At 53.9% G+C, this 16028-nt stretch overlaps 2 protein-coding genes across 13 annotated transcripts in view; one reads left to right on the top strand and one right to left on the bottom strand.

Moving 5' to 3' along the window:
- MAP3K4 (mitogen-activated protein kinase kinase kinase 4) overlaps nt 1-2322 on the top strand; it is a 145821-nt gene extending 143499 nt beyond the window's left edge. For all 6 annotated transcript variants that reach the window (XM_044924020.2, XM_006043065.4, XM_006043066.4 and 3 more), the window contains one exon: nt 1331-2322. In XM_044924020.2, coding sequence (XP_044779955.2) covers nt 1331-1351 — 21 coding nt within the window. In that variant the 3' untranslated portion in view covers nt 1352-2322. The remainder of the gene's footprint in view (nt 1-1330) is intronic.
- A 6658-nt stretch (nt 2323-8980) lies between these two features.
- AGPAT4 (1-acylglycerol-3-phosphate O-acyltransferase 4) overlaps nt 8981-16028 on the bottom strand; it is a 153220-nt gene continuing 146172 nt past the window's right edge. For all 7 annotated transcript variants that reach the window (XM_044924021.2, XM_025294304.3, XM_025294307.3 and 4 more), the window contains 2 exons: nt 11319-11517; nt 8981-9535 (listed from right to left, as the gene is read on the bottom strand). In XM_044924021.2, coding sequence (XP_044779956.1) covers nt 9441-9535; nt 11319-11517 — 294 coding nt within the window. In that variant the 3' untranslated portion in view covers nt 8981-9440. The remainder of the gene's footprint in view (nt 9536-11318; nt 11518-16028) is intronic.

Here is a 16028-nt window from a genome sequence, read left to right as displayed (position 1 = left end):
TGGGGAGGGATTAGCCAGCTCAGGGAGCAGAGGCAGGGGTCGGGGGGACAGAGTGGAAGGGAGTCCACCTCCCGAGGGGGTGAAGCCGGGTGTCAGTGAGAGCTGACGGTGCACAGGGCGAGGATGGCAGCCAGCGATAGCGCCTGAGGGTGGGCAGGAACTGTGAGAAGGGATGTCAGTTTTATTGTTAAGCACAACACGATGATTGTGCTGTTGAGTGATGACTGTGGAGGCAGGAAGCTAGGTAGGAAGCTGGTAACACGGCCGATAGGCTGGGAAGGGAGGTCGGGGTGAAGAATCAGCCACACACTCCATCCTAAAGGAGATCAGTCCGGGTGTTCATCGGAAGGACTGATATTGAAACTGAATCTCCAATACTTTGGTCACCTGATGCGAAGAGCTGACTCATTAGAAAAGACCCTGATGCTGGGAAAGATTGAGGGCGGGAGGAGAAGGGGGACGACAGAGGATGAGATGGTTTGATGACATCACCGACTCAATGGACATGAGTTTGGGTAAACTTCAGGAGTTGGTGATGGACAGGGAGGCCTGGCATGCTGCAGTTCATGGGGTCGCAAAGAGTCGGACACGACTGAGCGACTGAACTGAACTGAGAGGTTAAGGTGGCTGCGAGTGTGTGACTGACGGGGTGTGGAAGGAGGTGCGTGGGGGCAGGAGCCCAGGACAGCGCCAAGCCCTGCTCGCATCACCAGGTATCGGGTTCCGCTCACCAGGACAGGTCAGGAGGGCCCCTGGCTGAGGGGTGGGTCCGGGAGTGATGGTTTTCTCTGGTAGAAGCAGTTTAAGGTGTGTTAGGGATGCCTGCTGGAGCACGTGAATACTTTGGACTGGCACTCAGGAGAAAATTGGGGTAGGAGATAGGCTTGGAGACAGAAATACTGCTGGGACAGTATTTGGAGACGAAATGGAAAGAGAGCGGAACCGTGGAGAAAACATTTACAGGTCCTGATTAGGGGAGATGAGGCTGGGGGGATGGTGACGTTATTCCTGGGGGAGTGAAATCAAGGAGCCAGTAGCTTGGTTTGCTGCATAAGATACTAGGGATTTGTAACTAAATAAAAACGTGTTTATCATTTATAAGGCATATAAACAATTTTTGGTGACCTGTACAGATACATCCTGGCAGATACTGTCAGTAGTCAGTTCGTAAAGCCGGAGCTTGGCGGTGACGTCCCACTGCCCCGATCACACCTTTGCCCTGGGCCAGGCTCACTGCCGGAGCATCAGGGGGCACTGGTGAGGACTCACCCGTAAACCTGGCGTGCGGCACGCACGAGAGGGGCTCAGCGCTGTCCTGCCTTCCTCACAGGTCTGCACGGATGAAGAGTGAAGCTGGCGGGCCTGGGGCCTGGCGGAGCGCCTGTACTCGGAGAGTCCCCTCGATCACTACTGTACGTAACGTTTCCACGAAGACCACGCCCAGAAGCGGCGTCGCCCTCGCTGACCCTCCGAGACGGCGGCTGCCCGGTGACGAGCATCCACCTCCTGCTGCTCCCGTCCGCGCCCCGTGCCCGGGGCCCCCTGAGAGCTGGCGCCCGCGAGGTGGAGAAGCTGCGTGCCAAGTGCCATTACTACTGTTCACGGAGCCCTGCCTCCATGCCCGCCGTGTCCTGGCCGACGGAGAACCGTGGCATCAGGGTAACACCGTCGACCTCTCCAGGTCCAAAAGCAGCCGTAGTGTTATCAGGCGTCCCAGGCCTCGTTGTTAATCTCCTGTTTGTCGAGTGCACTGACTGTGAAACCTTACCTTTTTTGTTGTTGTTGGCAAGCCACAGGTTTGTTCTGCAAAAGGCCGATTAATGAAATTTTAAGAAAAAAGGTTCTTTTTTCAATAAATGGTTTATTTTAGGAAAGCTGTTATATTGTCTCTCAGTGGTTTTCAGCTTCAGAGCCAACATGTTATCCATACAGAGGTCTGCCCTTGTCATTGCGGTGTCCCTCAACAGAACGGGCACCATCAGGCCTTCAGGCTCTAGAGTCGCCTCGCTGCAGAGCAGGAGAGAAACGAAACAGCACTAAGGATGTCGGAGGCCCTTTCAAGGCTCTGGGTGTTCCCTGCAAGTTCAGAGTAGATACAAGTTCAAGCCTTGTTATCACATGTTGGGGGCTCAGTTTTATTTTTAAATCAAGATGTATAGGTTCCAGGTCAGTGTATATACTGCTGAATAATATCTTGACAAGAAAGTGTCTTTTTTCAGAATGTAAATATTTCAGTAGTTAGTTTTTTAAAATAGCCCAAATTATCTGTTGTTGATGGTGTTCTTTTATTTCTTTTTGCTATTAAATTTTTTAAAAGATTGACCTTAAAGCTTCCTGAAATCTTTCTAGAGGGTATCTGACGCACTCCTGACACGTGGCAGCTGGCTCTGGGCGAGTGCTGGCTCAAGCACGTTCTGTCTGTTTTCACCTTCCCTCCAGGGCGCTGATGCCCTCAGCACAGAAATTAACGTCCTTGAGAAAGTTGGCCTAACAGAATGATTTGTAATTTCATTTTTTAAAACTAGCTGTCGGCGGGACGATTTATGTAACATTTAAAGTGTACAGTTCAGTGATTTTAGCAGAGCTGCTCAGTGCTGCAGCCATCATAGACTCCACCGCAGGGTCACTCCGTTTCCCCGAAAGAAAGCTCATGCCCATTTGCAGTCAGCCCTCCCCAGCCGTAGGCAGCCACTGAGCCACCAGCTGATTCTGTAGATGAGCCTGTTCTAGACATTTAGTGTAAGTGGGATTTCAGACTGCGCTCCTCTGTCGGCCTCTGGCACTGAGCCCGATTCCAAGGTTTGTGCGCGTGGTAGCATTGTGTTAATTGCACTATCCCTTTTTATTGCTGAGTGTTGATCCATTGTATGGATATACCACGGGATTTATTTATTCGTTGACTGCTTTCACTTTTTGGTTGCAGTAAATGCTGCTGCTCCGGACGTTTGCATACAGGTCTTCGTGTGGATCTGTATTTTCATTTCTCTTGAGAGTGGAACTGCTGGCTCAGAGGGTAAATCATGTTCAATTTTTTAACAATCTGTCAAACTGACAAAGTGGCTGCTGCATTGGCTTAAATTCCCAACCAGCAACACAGAAGGTTCTAGCTTTTTCCAGCCCTTGCCAGCTCTTGATACTGTCTTTTTATAGTAGCCATCCCAGTATATGTCAAGTGGTGTCTCATTCTGGTTCTGGTCTGCATTTCTCTGACCATGGTGAGCGTTTCTTGTGTGTGTTGATTTCTCTGACTGTGGTGAGCGTTTCTTGTGTGTGTTGGTTTCTCTGACCATGGTGAGCGTTTCTTGTGTGTGTTGGCTGTTCATCGGTCTTCTTTAGTGAGGTGCCTATGTGAATTTTTGCCCAATTTTGTATTGGGTTACTTGTCTTCTTACTAAGTTGTGAGAGATTTTTATACATTCTGGATACAAATGCTTTCCCAGATACTTGATTTGCAAATGTTTTATCCCACAGTCTGTGGCTTATCTCTTCACATTTTAATGGTTTCTTTTAAAGTATAGAAATCTTAAATTTTGAAGTCTGGTGTACAAGCTTCTTCTTTATTGCATGTGCTCTTGATATGACTTGACTCAAGGTCATGAAGTATTTATACCTATATTTTCTTCTAAGAGTTGTATAGTTTTAGCTCTCATATTTAGCTCGATTGTCTATTTTTAATGTTTGTATATCATATCAGATAAAGGTCCAAGTTCACCCTTCTGCATGTCAATATTTATTAGACCTTGCATTCATTTGTTAAAAAGACTCTTTTTCTCTGTTGAATTGTTTTGGCATCCTTGTTGACATCACTTGAACACAAATCTAGGGGTTTATCTCTGGACTCTCAGTTCTGTTCCATTGATCTGCACAGCTGTCTTATGTAGAACCCCACTGTCTGGATTAATGTAGCTTTGTAAAGGAAGTTTTGAAGTTGGAAAGTGTGAGCTCTTCAACTTTGTTCTGCTTTCTCAAGATTGTTTTGGTTATTCTGGGTCGTTTCTGTTTCCCTAAGAATTTTAGGATCAGCTTGTTAAATTGTGGCCCCTACCACCCCCCGCCCCAGCCCCCAGCCAGAAAACAGATCTGCTCTGGTGAGAGTCATGTTTTTGTCATGATTTTGACCTTAGCTGGCAACAGTCGTTCTTTTAACTTATGGTGTTCCTTGTGGGCTTTTCATAAATGCTGGGTATGAGGTTGAAGATGCTTCCTTGTTTTCCTGGTTTATTGAGTTGCTATCATGACTAGATGTTTGACTTTGCCTGATGTTCTTTCTGCATCTACTGAGATGATCAGATGGTGTTTGTGATGGAAATGTCTGTGCTGTTTGGACTGCTTCACCCTCCCTGTAGCCCAGCAGCCTCCTAAGTACCCAGCCTCATCCTGACTTACTGTTAGAGGGTCGCCAGTCCTCTGTTCTGGGGTGGGCCTCTACTCACATGCTGCAGCGACCTGCCATCTCATCCTCCACTTGTTCTCTTCTTGAGTCAACTATTATAAATTTTAGAAGCACATTTCTTTTCCTACATTAGGTGATTTTTTTTTTCCTGGTCCATTCAGATCATTCCTGTTTGAGTGACTTCCTCACACCTGTGCAGCCTTAGTGGTTTCTGACCCACCTTCTGAACGGATTTTCAGCATCCCAAACTTTGCATTCATACCACTTACTTCATTAAAACTCAAGGGAACATAGATGCTAGAAATTTCAAAACTCTCCAGTCACTGCAACATGTGAAACGAGACTGTGTAACAAAATAACAAAGGTAAAAATTGCAGGAGTCTTGCTGGGTGAAGAGCTTCACCAACCGTCCTAGGAGGTATTTTCTAGATACTGAAAAGGTCTTAAGTTAGTGCTTATTATTGTTTTTTAATTAATCCATAACCCTAATATTAAAATAGGACAAGGTACAGGGACTGGGGAATGCCTCATTTGTAGCTACTTACCGTTTACTGGAGAAACCCTTTGCTTTTTCCCCCACTGATAACTGAAATTCACAGTGGTGACTAATTGCACTGTGGCTTCACTGTGCTCCAGAAAGGGTTCTATTTTTACTTTAGAGCAAGGCATCAAAAGGAGACAATTGAAATTTAGTTATTAAAGCCTCTACATCAGTGGCCCTTCGTGACTGGCTGCCCGCTGTGGCGCTGCGGGGGTCTGGGGGGTGGACAGGGAGGAGGCGGAGCCGGCCTGCGCCCTGCAGAGGGGACAGCACACTGGCTGTTGAGGTGAAGCTGGGTGTTCTGCTGTTTCTGCCCAGAAGAACGGTCATCTCCAACAGCCGAGCGTCATAAACAGACGTCAGGTGGTGGCAGGTGCTGGGAGTGGGTCTCAGCTGTCCCAGGTCAAGAGATCCAGGACTGTGCGCCGAGCCTGCTCTCTGGGGGGTGCCCGCTGCCCCGGACGCGCGGGTGGCAGGCGGGACAGGAAGCCCGGGGGCGTCTGCAGCACTCGGTCTCTGTGTAATGTGGTCAGAAGCTCTGAGACACCGACGCCAAGGATGCAGGCGGCAGGGACGCAGCCTCGGAGCTTGGGATGCCTGCTCGTGCGTCGTCGCCGGGTCCGCGCTGCGGCTCAGGTGATTGGCTGAGAGCTGAGCCCCCCAGCTTTCTGTGCAGGGTGGGGGTCGTCTCGGAGGGCTGAGGGACCAGCCCCGGGAGGCTTGCCCACCTGCGTGTGTGGAGGAAGACCAGTTGTGTGTAACTTGTGGCTCCTGGAGGCAGGGCGCGCGAGTCAGGGAACATGTGTCCCAGCTCCTTAATCTGATGCTCTGTAAACAGCAGGAAGGGCTGCACAGTTAAGGCATCAGGAGCACAGCTGCTGAAGGAGGTGACGCTGACGCGGAACAGGTCAGCCTGAGTGACCGGCACACAGTCAGCGGGACAGTCACGCCAGCAGCCGCCCTCCCGAGCATCCCCAGAGCAGGAGGCGAGGTCGGCAGCTGCAGGTGGAACCGCAGCCCCCACATGACCCCAGAGGACGCGCTCCTCCCACTCAGACCCAGCAGCGTGACTGACAAACGCTGGACGGAACCTCCTGTGGTGAGTGGGGAACGGGTCCCTCCGGTCTGCCTTCCCATGTCCGTCCACAGTTACAAGTGAGTTCTTAAAGTCTCTGAAAAGCCTCATCTGTTTGGCTTGGGGACCAGCCAGGACGCTGCTCCGCTTCTCCAGGAGGAAAACCAGAAACCGCTGGGGCCCTGTCTGTGTCTGTCACAGCTGTTTCTACATTGCGGCTGGACAGTTGCTGGATTGTACATCTCAAGCGTTGTCTTTCAGATCCATTTAGTGTCTATTAGAAAAGCACATCTAAAAATCTTTAAATATCCTTAGCCGCTTTTACTCGGCTCTCTTTAGAGGACATTCCAGTACTGCCGTGTGATCCTACGAAAAAGGCAAACTGTTTCCTCGACGAACGGTAAAGAGGTAGTCGGCCAGCTCAGAACGCGCATCCATGCTTTCTCCACATCAGTCACAGAATGGTCCACTTCCCTTAAACTCATCTCACAAGCTTGGTGTTTTTTTTAATCAAGTCCCTTTGTGGGCTTGGTTTCCTGGAAGAAGGGCATTCAGTGCCCCCTGCCTCAAAGCTGCAGGCCTAGGACGTGGCTCCTAACACCCGGGAGGACCCTGCGCCGACCTCCAGTGTGAAGCGAACTTGGCATTTTCTCTTCCACGTCGGGTCTCAGAGCAGGCTCTGAGCAAGGCCGACCTCAGCCACCACGGAGACGTCAGACAGGATGTGACCCTGCACTCCGTCCTCCACTGCTCGGGGACAGAGGGGCGGCTTCACACCCACAGGTTTTTATCTTAGAAGAGTGACGCCCTGGGAACCAGCACTGCTCCCTGCTGAAGAGGCCGTGGCATCTGGGAGACCCTGAACACAGGTTAAGGGACTGGGGAAGGGGTGATGCGTTTCTCCATGGCTGTCTCTGTCATCACGGGACCGGAGAGGAGGAATAGCCAGGTCCCCGTCTCGCCAGACAGAATGCCCTCTCACAGAAGAGTGAGCCTCTGAAGCGCTGTTCAGGGTCCCTGCCGGCTCTTCACACTCTGGTCCTACGGCAGTGTCAGGAGCGCCCGAGTGTTCTCTCATGGAAGAGTGAGCCTCTGAAACCCGGTTCAGGGTCCCTGCCGGCTCCGCACACTCTGGTCCTACGGCAGTGTCAGAAGGAGCGCCCGTCAGTCCTTCCCTGGGAGGATGTTCTGCCGCCCTCCCCTAACCCGGACCCTGAGGTCTGCACTGTCCGCAGTCTTGTTCGTTTGCTCGTTGTTTTGTGTTTGGTCCCAGAGACAAGTTCAGGAGAACGTTAAGTGCCTGTGGGTCCCTTTCACGTTCCAGGCAGAAGGCGTGGGTGAATGCTATTAGGACTCCGATTACTGCTACTGAACGGGAAGATGACAGAAAAACGACACATTTTTGGACACCCCAGGGTAATTTCTGAGCGTTTTGTTGAGACACAGCAGCATGGAGGCAACTTTCTAATCGTTCTAATCCTTATTTGTTCAGTGCTGTGGGGTTCTTAAAGTGTGTTCACATGTACGGCCTCATTTCACCCTTGAGGCGACCCAAGAGGTGGGTGTTATCACCCCCATTTGCCAGTTGGGAAAACAGGGTTTTGGAGCAAATGAGCTGCAGGGTTTGAGCTGTGCAGCCTGGAGGGTGGCTGGTGCTCCTTACGGCTCTCCTCTGTCTCCCAGGGTGCTGGGAGGGCCTGGGGCAGGACCGCCCCGTCCAGGTTGGGCGTGGCAGGTGCATGCCTGAGCATCTCCGCTCCTGGAGGAGGCTGCACGTGCGACCCCCGCACGTGGCCTGACGCAGGGCGGGAAAGGCACGGGGGTCTCCTGCCCCGCCCTTGGGGACAGCAGGAAGAGCCAACCCTGATGGGGGCCTCATGGACCCTCCCTTCCCACGACCACACCAGTGTCCCCTTTTCACCTCTGCGGTCTTGTCTCAATTGTGCCCCGCCCTCCCTTAAGCAGAAAGCGCCTCTTAAACTCTCTCGCAACGTCCCTTGTGCCCGGTGAGCACTCTGACTTAAGAGCGAACCCAGGACGGGATTCAGAACAGAGTAAGCCTTTTACATAGCATCTGGCCACCGTCCATACGGGACAGCTCATCCCGTTACAGAGCTTCAGCAGACCAGCAGGAAAGACCGGGCGGCATGGAGCGGCCCTCCCCGCGCTCCGTACACGCACCCGGGAGACCCGGTGCCGGGGGGCGGTGTCTCAGCCTGAGGTCACGTAGCGTCGGGTTTTGCATCATCCTCCTCCGGAAATATCACTGCTTTTCTCCGCTCTTCTTTTGCACCTGGCGTCTGACGGCTGGCAGCAGTTTGCTGGAGGCCTGTACGCGGACTGTTACTCCAAATGCGGCCTTAGGTGCCACGGAGGAGAGGTCCTCCGAGTCAGGGGAATCTGCGCTTCCAGAAGGAAGGCGGAAGCGAGGAGGGGGGCCGGGACCGGGTACCCACGGCCGCTCAGTCCGAGCCTGTACAGAGGGGCACCTGGGCTCCTGTGTACGGCCCTCTAGTAAAAAGGAGCCTGCACTGCTTTAGGGGACCCAATGTCTGCTTGCTACGGGGATAAACAGAGGACTCCAAGCCATCTCTCACATCCCTGCAGGACTGCCAGCCGTCATCTCAGTGTTCAAGACGAGTCTGCTCGAGGAGGATCTTCAGGGAGTGGGCGCGTCGTCACGACTCAGGCTGGACAGACTGCACCTCAGGGTGGCTCGGGGAACCAGGGCTGCCTCTGGGGCGTCCCTGGGCTCCGCACGCGTGCCTGGCTAGCCTCCTGGCACTTGCTGTCTCCACACAGAGTCTCACAGGCTCCCGCCACCGGGAACCCACCTCCTCCAGCCACCTGGCCTGCCCTCCGCACCCCCAGCTCCCAGCTCCTTGCTCGGGAGCACTCTGCGGTCCGGGATTCCAAAATACAGGAAGGGGGTCTGAAGGGAAGGAGGGCAGCGCTGTGTGCACACACCAGAGAGAAGCCAAACAGTTTAATTTTTGTTGTTTTTGTGGAGGCATAATTTAGTCATCTTACCAAAGTGTCTTTCACTCTGTAGCGAGCCAGGGTTAACAGAAAACTCAGCACCAAAGGATGGCAGGGAACCCCCCCACCCTCCGAGGTCCCCATTTCTGCCCTCCCCCCGCACCTCAGATACCCTCACAATGATCCCACTCAGCACACCTCATTCTCACGTATGTTCTTAACACACACATACACGCACTCACAGACACACACGGAAAGAACGAGACCCGAAGCCCACTAAAGCGTGCTGGGGGAAAGATTTAAGTACATCCTCCTCCCCACCTGACGCTGAGACCGCAGCACCTGCCTCCCCAGCAGGGGCTCCCCTAGCTTCATCACTGGGTCCCGCCCAGGGTGATGGCGGTGTCCACCAGTCCCCCCAAGGTCCCCTTCGGGTGGTGACACGTCCCGGGTCAGTCGCTATGTTTCTGCTTGCTGTCCATGTTGCCGTAGGCAGAGCCCTTGTCAATTTCCGTGACGCCTATCATCCATCGGACCCCCATGGAAGCTGCGGAAACAGGAAGGGCAAGTCAGAGGCCTGTGGGGACTCCGGTGGGCCCTGCCTGACGGAATAAAGAAGGGGAGCTCTGTGAATCTCAAGCATCAGCTGAGAGCTGGGTGGTCTGGGGTGCTTTTCACCATCCCTGCCTCACAGCTGCCCTTGAGCATGGGGCCAGGGTTCTAACTGGCCTGAGAGACATTAGAACAGAGCCAGGCTGTTCTGTGTGGTGAGTTTCAGTCCTTGGACAGTGGAGGTGAGCAGAATGGGGTAAGCTGTATCTTCCGGTGCCCATCCCTAGGACAAATGGTTCTTTGGTGAATACAATGCAGCAGCTTACAGGCACCCTTCAGCAAAGAGTAAGGAAGCGCGTTCCTGGACAATGCAGGGGCTCAAATAGTTATTTTAGTTTCCAGCATGTCTCAACACAGCTTCTTGTGTGAGTTTCAGAGCAGCAGACAAGCCGCGGCCTGCCTTTTCTCCCACAGTGGGATTTGGCCCAAAGAGATAAGAAGTGTAGGATGTACGCGAGAGCCCAGTTTAACCACCAAGAAGCTAAAAAACAGGATATGAAGGCAGGAGCTGCGGTTTACATGCTCCCTCCAGAGAGGACAGACATGGTGAGCTCCCTGCGTGCGGGGACCACGTCTACCTCAATCCCCTTGATGAGCCCGGCACCCATCACAGCCTGACTGCACAGTCTGTTTGCAGTACGTGTGAAAAAGTGGATAGAGGGGAAGTGGCCGAAACCTCCCAAGTGGCGATGCATGAGTTTCCAGAGCCTCAGCATCCTATCTGTGAACTGTCAGACGAGGGACCCGACGAGGACAGGGGTCCACCCAGCCCACGAGGCTCATGGAGCCCGTGGGTCCATTATAACGGGCTGCCTTCAGCCTGGGGCTAGCTCCGAACATCAGCCCCCCACCCCAGTATTAGAACTTTGTGCTGCAGAGTTGATGGCGTTGTGGAGCGAACCTGACTCCAGCGGTGAAAAGGCTTTGTCAGAGGACCAAGAAGCAGTGATTCAGGGAAGGGGGAGGCAAGGTGCGGGCTCAGGGGTGCTGAGGTCTTGGGGAGAGAGTAGTCAGTTCCTCCAAAGCTGGAGGCGCCCTGTGTCTCCAGCCGTCACCTGCGGGGAGCCCCAGCCTCCTCCAGAGGGCGCTGCCTTCCTGCTGCTGCTGCTGCACAAGGCGGGACCCATCCCCTCCGGCGGGGCCTGGAGAACACAGCTCCCCATCCCCGCCCCCGCCCCCCGCCCCCGGACACACGGCCAGCCAGGCCACACCCGGCCTGTGTAGCGGGAACTGGCTGCCCCCGCCATCAAAAAGCAGCAGTATCCAGGGAAGTATGGGCCGTGGAGAAACGGCGGTCCTCTGAAACGACGCCCGGGTCAAAGCCCGTAGCGATGAGCTAAAGGACTGAGCTGACCATCTCCACGTGGCAGCCAGCCAAGGAGAAGCACCCAGGCTGACTTCCCCCAAAAAGGTCCTGACCTGCTCTGAATGGCAAAGAGCCTCTGTCGCTTCCTGCTGGGACCTAGGAAATGGTTTTATTGCAGGTGAGGAGGAAGCGATTGTGACAAGAGCCCTCTGCAGAGGCCAGGAGCTCATCCCTGGAGGGGCTGGCTCCCCGTGTGCGTGCACAGGAGGGGGCAAGGCAGTCCTCCAACCCCGGGATTCAGGACTTCGATTGGGGTGCTCCCCTCTTCCAGGGCCTCGTCCTCCCCTGCCCCAAGAGGCTCCCACCCGGCCCAGCCCCAGCCCCGGCCCCGGCCCCGGCAGCCCAGACTCACCCACGAAGAAAACGAGAACAAAGCTGGCAAGCGTCAGGGAGGAGCCGCTGCTGACCATGTTGACGACGAAACGAAAGAAGGGGTAGAGGAGCATCGAGGCCCAGAAGAGCCAGTTGACGAGCGTCCAGGGCCGCCTCGGGGGCACCATGGGCATCTCGGGGAAGGTGCCCGTGCGGGAGTACTCCTCCTGGAAGGCGTCCTGTGGGCACAGAGCTGCTGACCGCCGGCCACCACAACCCAGGCCCGCTGGGTCCCACCCTCCCCAGCCCAGGCAAGGCCACGGGAGTCTCCCCAGCTCGACCCAAATACCCTAACAGCATCCCAGGGCCGACAGGGCGCTCACCCAGCAAAGCGCATCAGTGGTCCAGACGGCTGGCTCACCCATTATGGCCCAGTTCTCCAGGCAGTTGAGTTTTCTGGAGAAATGAGCTTCCACGCACCCGAACCCTCTACAAAAGTGCTGAATTTTGATGCTAAACCAAAATTAAGTGCTAAACTTTTATCCACTTGAGAAAGAGATGTCTAAAGTTGGCCATACTCATCTTCTTCCCCAACCAAGATGTACTGGACGATGCCATGTTCCGACTTCCCAAGGTTGTGATTAGAATGAATCCTCAGATGGGCCGCTTTGGAAGGAGAGCCTCTGGCTCTTCTTGGGCAGTTCAGGGGCTCTGCATGGCGGCTCCCGCCCACTCCCACAAACTCCTGCCCCTCCTCAACTTCCCTCCTGGGTCTCCTGGAGGGTGGGGGGAAGTCAGGAGGGTCTCAAGAAAAGCACATGATCAAGCAATTGTAAATAGACTGGACTGTGTGTGGAGTGTCCCACCCTCAAGAGGTAAAGGAGGGCTTCCCTGGCGGTGCAGCAGATAGAGGCCTCCCTGCCAATGCATGGATTTGACCCCCGGCCTGGGAAGATGCCACAGGCCACTGAGCAACCAAGCCCATGTGCAGCCACTCCTGAAGCCTGTGCGCCCTAAGGCCCCTGCCTCACAGGAGAAGCCGCCGAGGTGAGACCCATGCATCACAATAAAGAGCAGCTCTCTGGCTTGCGGCAGCAGGAGAGGCCGTGTGCAATAGCACAGCAAGCAGGACCCAGCACCAACGAAAAAAGGAGGTGAGGGAGCCACAGCCAGTCCGCTAAGCGGAGGACTTCCTTGGAAGTGACAGTGACGTGTGGATGCCCCACAGGATGGTACCTAACTTGCCAGTGCCTCCGGTTCCACTTCTTGCCAGAACTTGGGTGATTTTTCTCATCGCGGTGAAGCCTGGTAACAAGGGTGCAGTGGACTGGAAGTCTGCGCCTGCCTCCCTGAATTCCTATGCTGAAATCTTAACCCCAAAGATGAAGGTATGAGAAGGAGGGGCCTTGCGGGGTGTTATAGGTCATGAGAGTGGAGTCCCCATGAATGCGATTATGAAAGAGACCCCCAGAGAGCCGTCTCGCCCCTCAACCGTAAGGATGCAGCAACATGGACGACGGCTGGGACCAGAATCCGCCCACGCGGGCACCCTCATCCTGAACTCCTTAACATCCAACCTCCAGAACTGTGGGGAAGAAGTTTCTGCTGTTTACAAGCCACCCAGCCTGTGGCACTTTGTTTTAGAAGCCTGCCTGGACTAAGACAGGAGATGGTACTTCTGTGCCTTAAAATAGAAAAGCAAAAGCTTTACTGGGGTGCATTTACATATCATAAAATTCACCCTTTTAAAAAATGGGCGAGTTTCCTTTTCTCGAATTTTTTCCTTCAATAGCCTTGATAGTGCTTTTCTATTGTAATAATGTTGGGCTTCCCTGGTGGCACTAATGGTAAAGAACCCGCCTGCCCAGGCAGGAGATGTAAGAGCGTTGGGTAAGATCCCTGGGTTGGGAAGATCCCCTGGAGAAGGGCATGGCAACCCACTCTTGCCTGGAGAATCCCATGGACACAGGAGCCTGGCAGGGCACAGCCCATGGGGTGGCAGAGTCGGACAGGACTGAGCAACTTAGCATGCACTGTGATGTCACAGTGAGGAACCGGGGATGCTTTTTCCTTCTCATTTCCACTAAGACATCTGCTAAGCCAGGATTTTTTCCTGTGTACCTCTAACAAGAGGAGAAGGCGCTCCCTTTCCTAGGAGTCAGCAGGATTCAGAATTCATATTCAGAGTTTTTTTCTCTGGTTCGATTAGAAAACCAAACCTCACCCAAGACCCCACTGTTCCCCAGTGTCCCTGTGACTCCCGCCAGCCTCCCGGGCTGTGTCCCTGTGACCATGTCAGGTGGGAACGCGGATGCCTGGCTCGGGGCCAGACGTCAGCTCCGCAGTCCTCTCTGGGCTGTGTTATTTCCTGTGTAATAAAGTCCACCCAGCAGGGAGGAGACGGTTAATGGTGCCTCCATTTTTGGTCTCTGCGTCTTATCATTCTCTGGCACGTTATACACCGGAAGTGGGAGCTGATTCCTAGAAAGAAACATCAACCCCAAAGTCTGTAGGAGCAGGAGGGCCTGCTGGCGGAGGACAAGTGCCCCGAGGCTACACTGAGAGCAGCTGCCACCGACGCACCGGCCAGGAGGGCACGGAGGCTGGGTGCCCACGTACAGTTGGACTAAGCGGGCCTTGCCAGCGTTCACTCGGCAAAAGAAATTTTCTCTTATGACTCTGGGGTAGAAAGGGAGGAAAAGGGGAGGAAAAAGAACGTGGGATGCAGAGAGCTGGGGGGTGGGCAGGGGGAGGCTTCTGGGAACAGCTCCCCCAGGCTCCAGCCAGGGCTCAGGCCCGGGAAAGTGGCGTTTGCAGAGGATGGTGCTGTGGGGCCAGGCCTGCCACCCTTCCAAGGAGTGACGCCCTCTGTGACAGTGGAACACCCAGCGGCAGCTTGAAAACCACGTAATTCCAATTCCCGAAGGCCAGTGCTCCAGATACAGCCCCTCCCGCCGGCTCCCTGCCCTGTGCCCCCAGCTCTGCACCGACTCAGACTGCCCTTGGCCTCGGGGACCCAGGGAACACCCACAGAGCCCCTCACAGCGTTGCTTCCTTCACCCGTGCCTTAATTGGCACAACGGTTGTTTAGTCGCTCAGTCGTGTCCGACTCTTTGCATCCCCAGAGACTCTAGCCCACTGGTCTCCTCTGTCCATGGGATCTCCCAGGCAAGAATACTGGAGTGGGTAGCTATTCCCTTCTCTAGGGGATCTTCCTAGACCCAGGGATCGAACACATGGCTCCTGCATTGCAGGCAAATTCTTTACCATGGATCGAACCCATGGCTCCTGCATTGCAGGCAAATTCTTTACCACTGAACCACCCGGGAAGCACCATGAATGGCAAACTGCTAATCCTTTCCACAAACTTCAAACTGTAACCCAGAGAAGCACTTTCAATTAGAGATGAAAAGTTGCAAACCACACAAATGAGAAACCATGAAGGCTCTGGGGAGCGAAGGGTCTAGCATCACAGGTAAATGGTGGCGTTCACTTGGGAGCCAGCCATGGGTCGCCAAGGAGAGTACTCCAGGGTGGTTAATGCTTCTCAAAGCTGGTGCCACCCCCAACCCCCAGCCGGGGTGGGGTGTCCCAAATGCTGACATGTAATACACGTACATTTTCTAGCTGTGAGATTTGTCCCACTTTAAGGATGGCCCTGTTCGCACAGCTGATACCCTTCCTGTTTTAGAGAATGCTGAAATGGCAGAAGCAACTTCCTTTTTATTGGCATCCCTGCTGGAACAAAGTGTTGGCCCAGAGTCCGTGGCTGCCCGCCCCCTTCGTTTTTTGTTAAGTCTGAGAGCTGCACTCCTAAAACCCCAAGCCTGGAGTCAACAGAATTGTCTTTTGACACCGTCCACTGGAAACGTGAGGGTAAAAAGAAGTCCCCCACCCCTTGGCCCCACGCGGTGGGCCACCGAGATTTTAAGCATGTCAAGCCCCAGACCCACGCAGGCTCCTGAGAAAACAAAGCTGATGTGGGAACCACACAAGTTCGATCACGTTTCCTCGTGGAGGCACCGCTGACCACCTTCTCTCACTGGTCAGTGGTTGGCCCTCAAGGGAAAAGGGCAGCCTCAAAGGTCTGCTCACCGCCCCGGAGACGGGCTGCAGTCCCAGGCCTTTGTGGGGGCAGGCCCCGGCCCCCCAGCCTCTGGCTTTGATGAATGAGCTGGAAGATGCCTGCTGTTCCCTTGTCTTCTGGACCTTAGTTTCCTCATCACGAGCTCGAGCGCTCTGACCTAGATGCTCCTTTTGAGAACTCCTTCCAAACTGAGCACCATCACTTCATGCTAAACAGTTTGGAGGGGGATCCAAGACCGTAAGAAGAAAAGGGGGCCTCCGAGGAAAGCCCAGTGGACTCGCTTTGCACAAAGACAGGCGAACGTCTGTTGCCGGTGGAGAAACACCTGCTTTGCTTTGATAGGGTTTGGAGGCCACGTTTGTAGGTTTGTGTGTGTGGCTCTTTATGAAAGGATTCAGCTCTGAGGCCTTTTCTTAGCACAAATTTCAGGTTTTCTTCTACCTACCACTAAATGACACCACCCTTATGACAGAAAGTGAATAACAACTTAAGAGCCTCTTGATGAAAGTGAAAGAGGAGAGTGAAAAAGCTGGCTTAAAGCTGAACATTCAGAAAACTAAGATCATGGCATCTGGTCCCATCACTTCATGGCAAGTAGATGGGGAAACAGTGGCTGACTTTATTTCTGGGGGCTCCAAAATCACTGCAGATGGTGATTGCAGC

The sequence above is a fragment of the Bubalus bubalis genome, chromosome 10 (assembly GCF_019923935.1).
Source record: "Bubalus bubalis isolate 160015118507 breed Murrah chromosome 10, NDDB_SH_1, whole genome shotgun sequence".
NCBI classification, from domain to species: Eukaryota; Metazoa; Chordata; class Mammalia; order Artiodactyla; family Bovidae; genus Bubalus; species Bubalus bubalis.
This window is presented reverse-complemented; position numbering and strand designations above follow the sequence as displayed.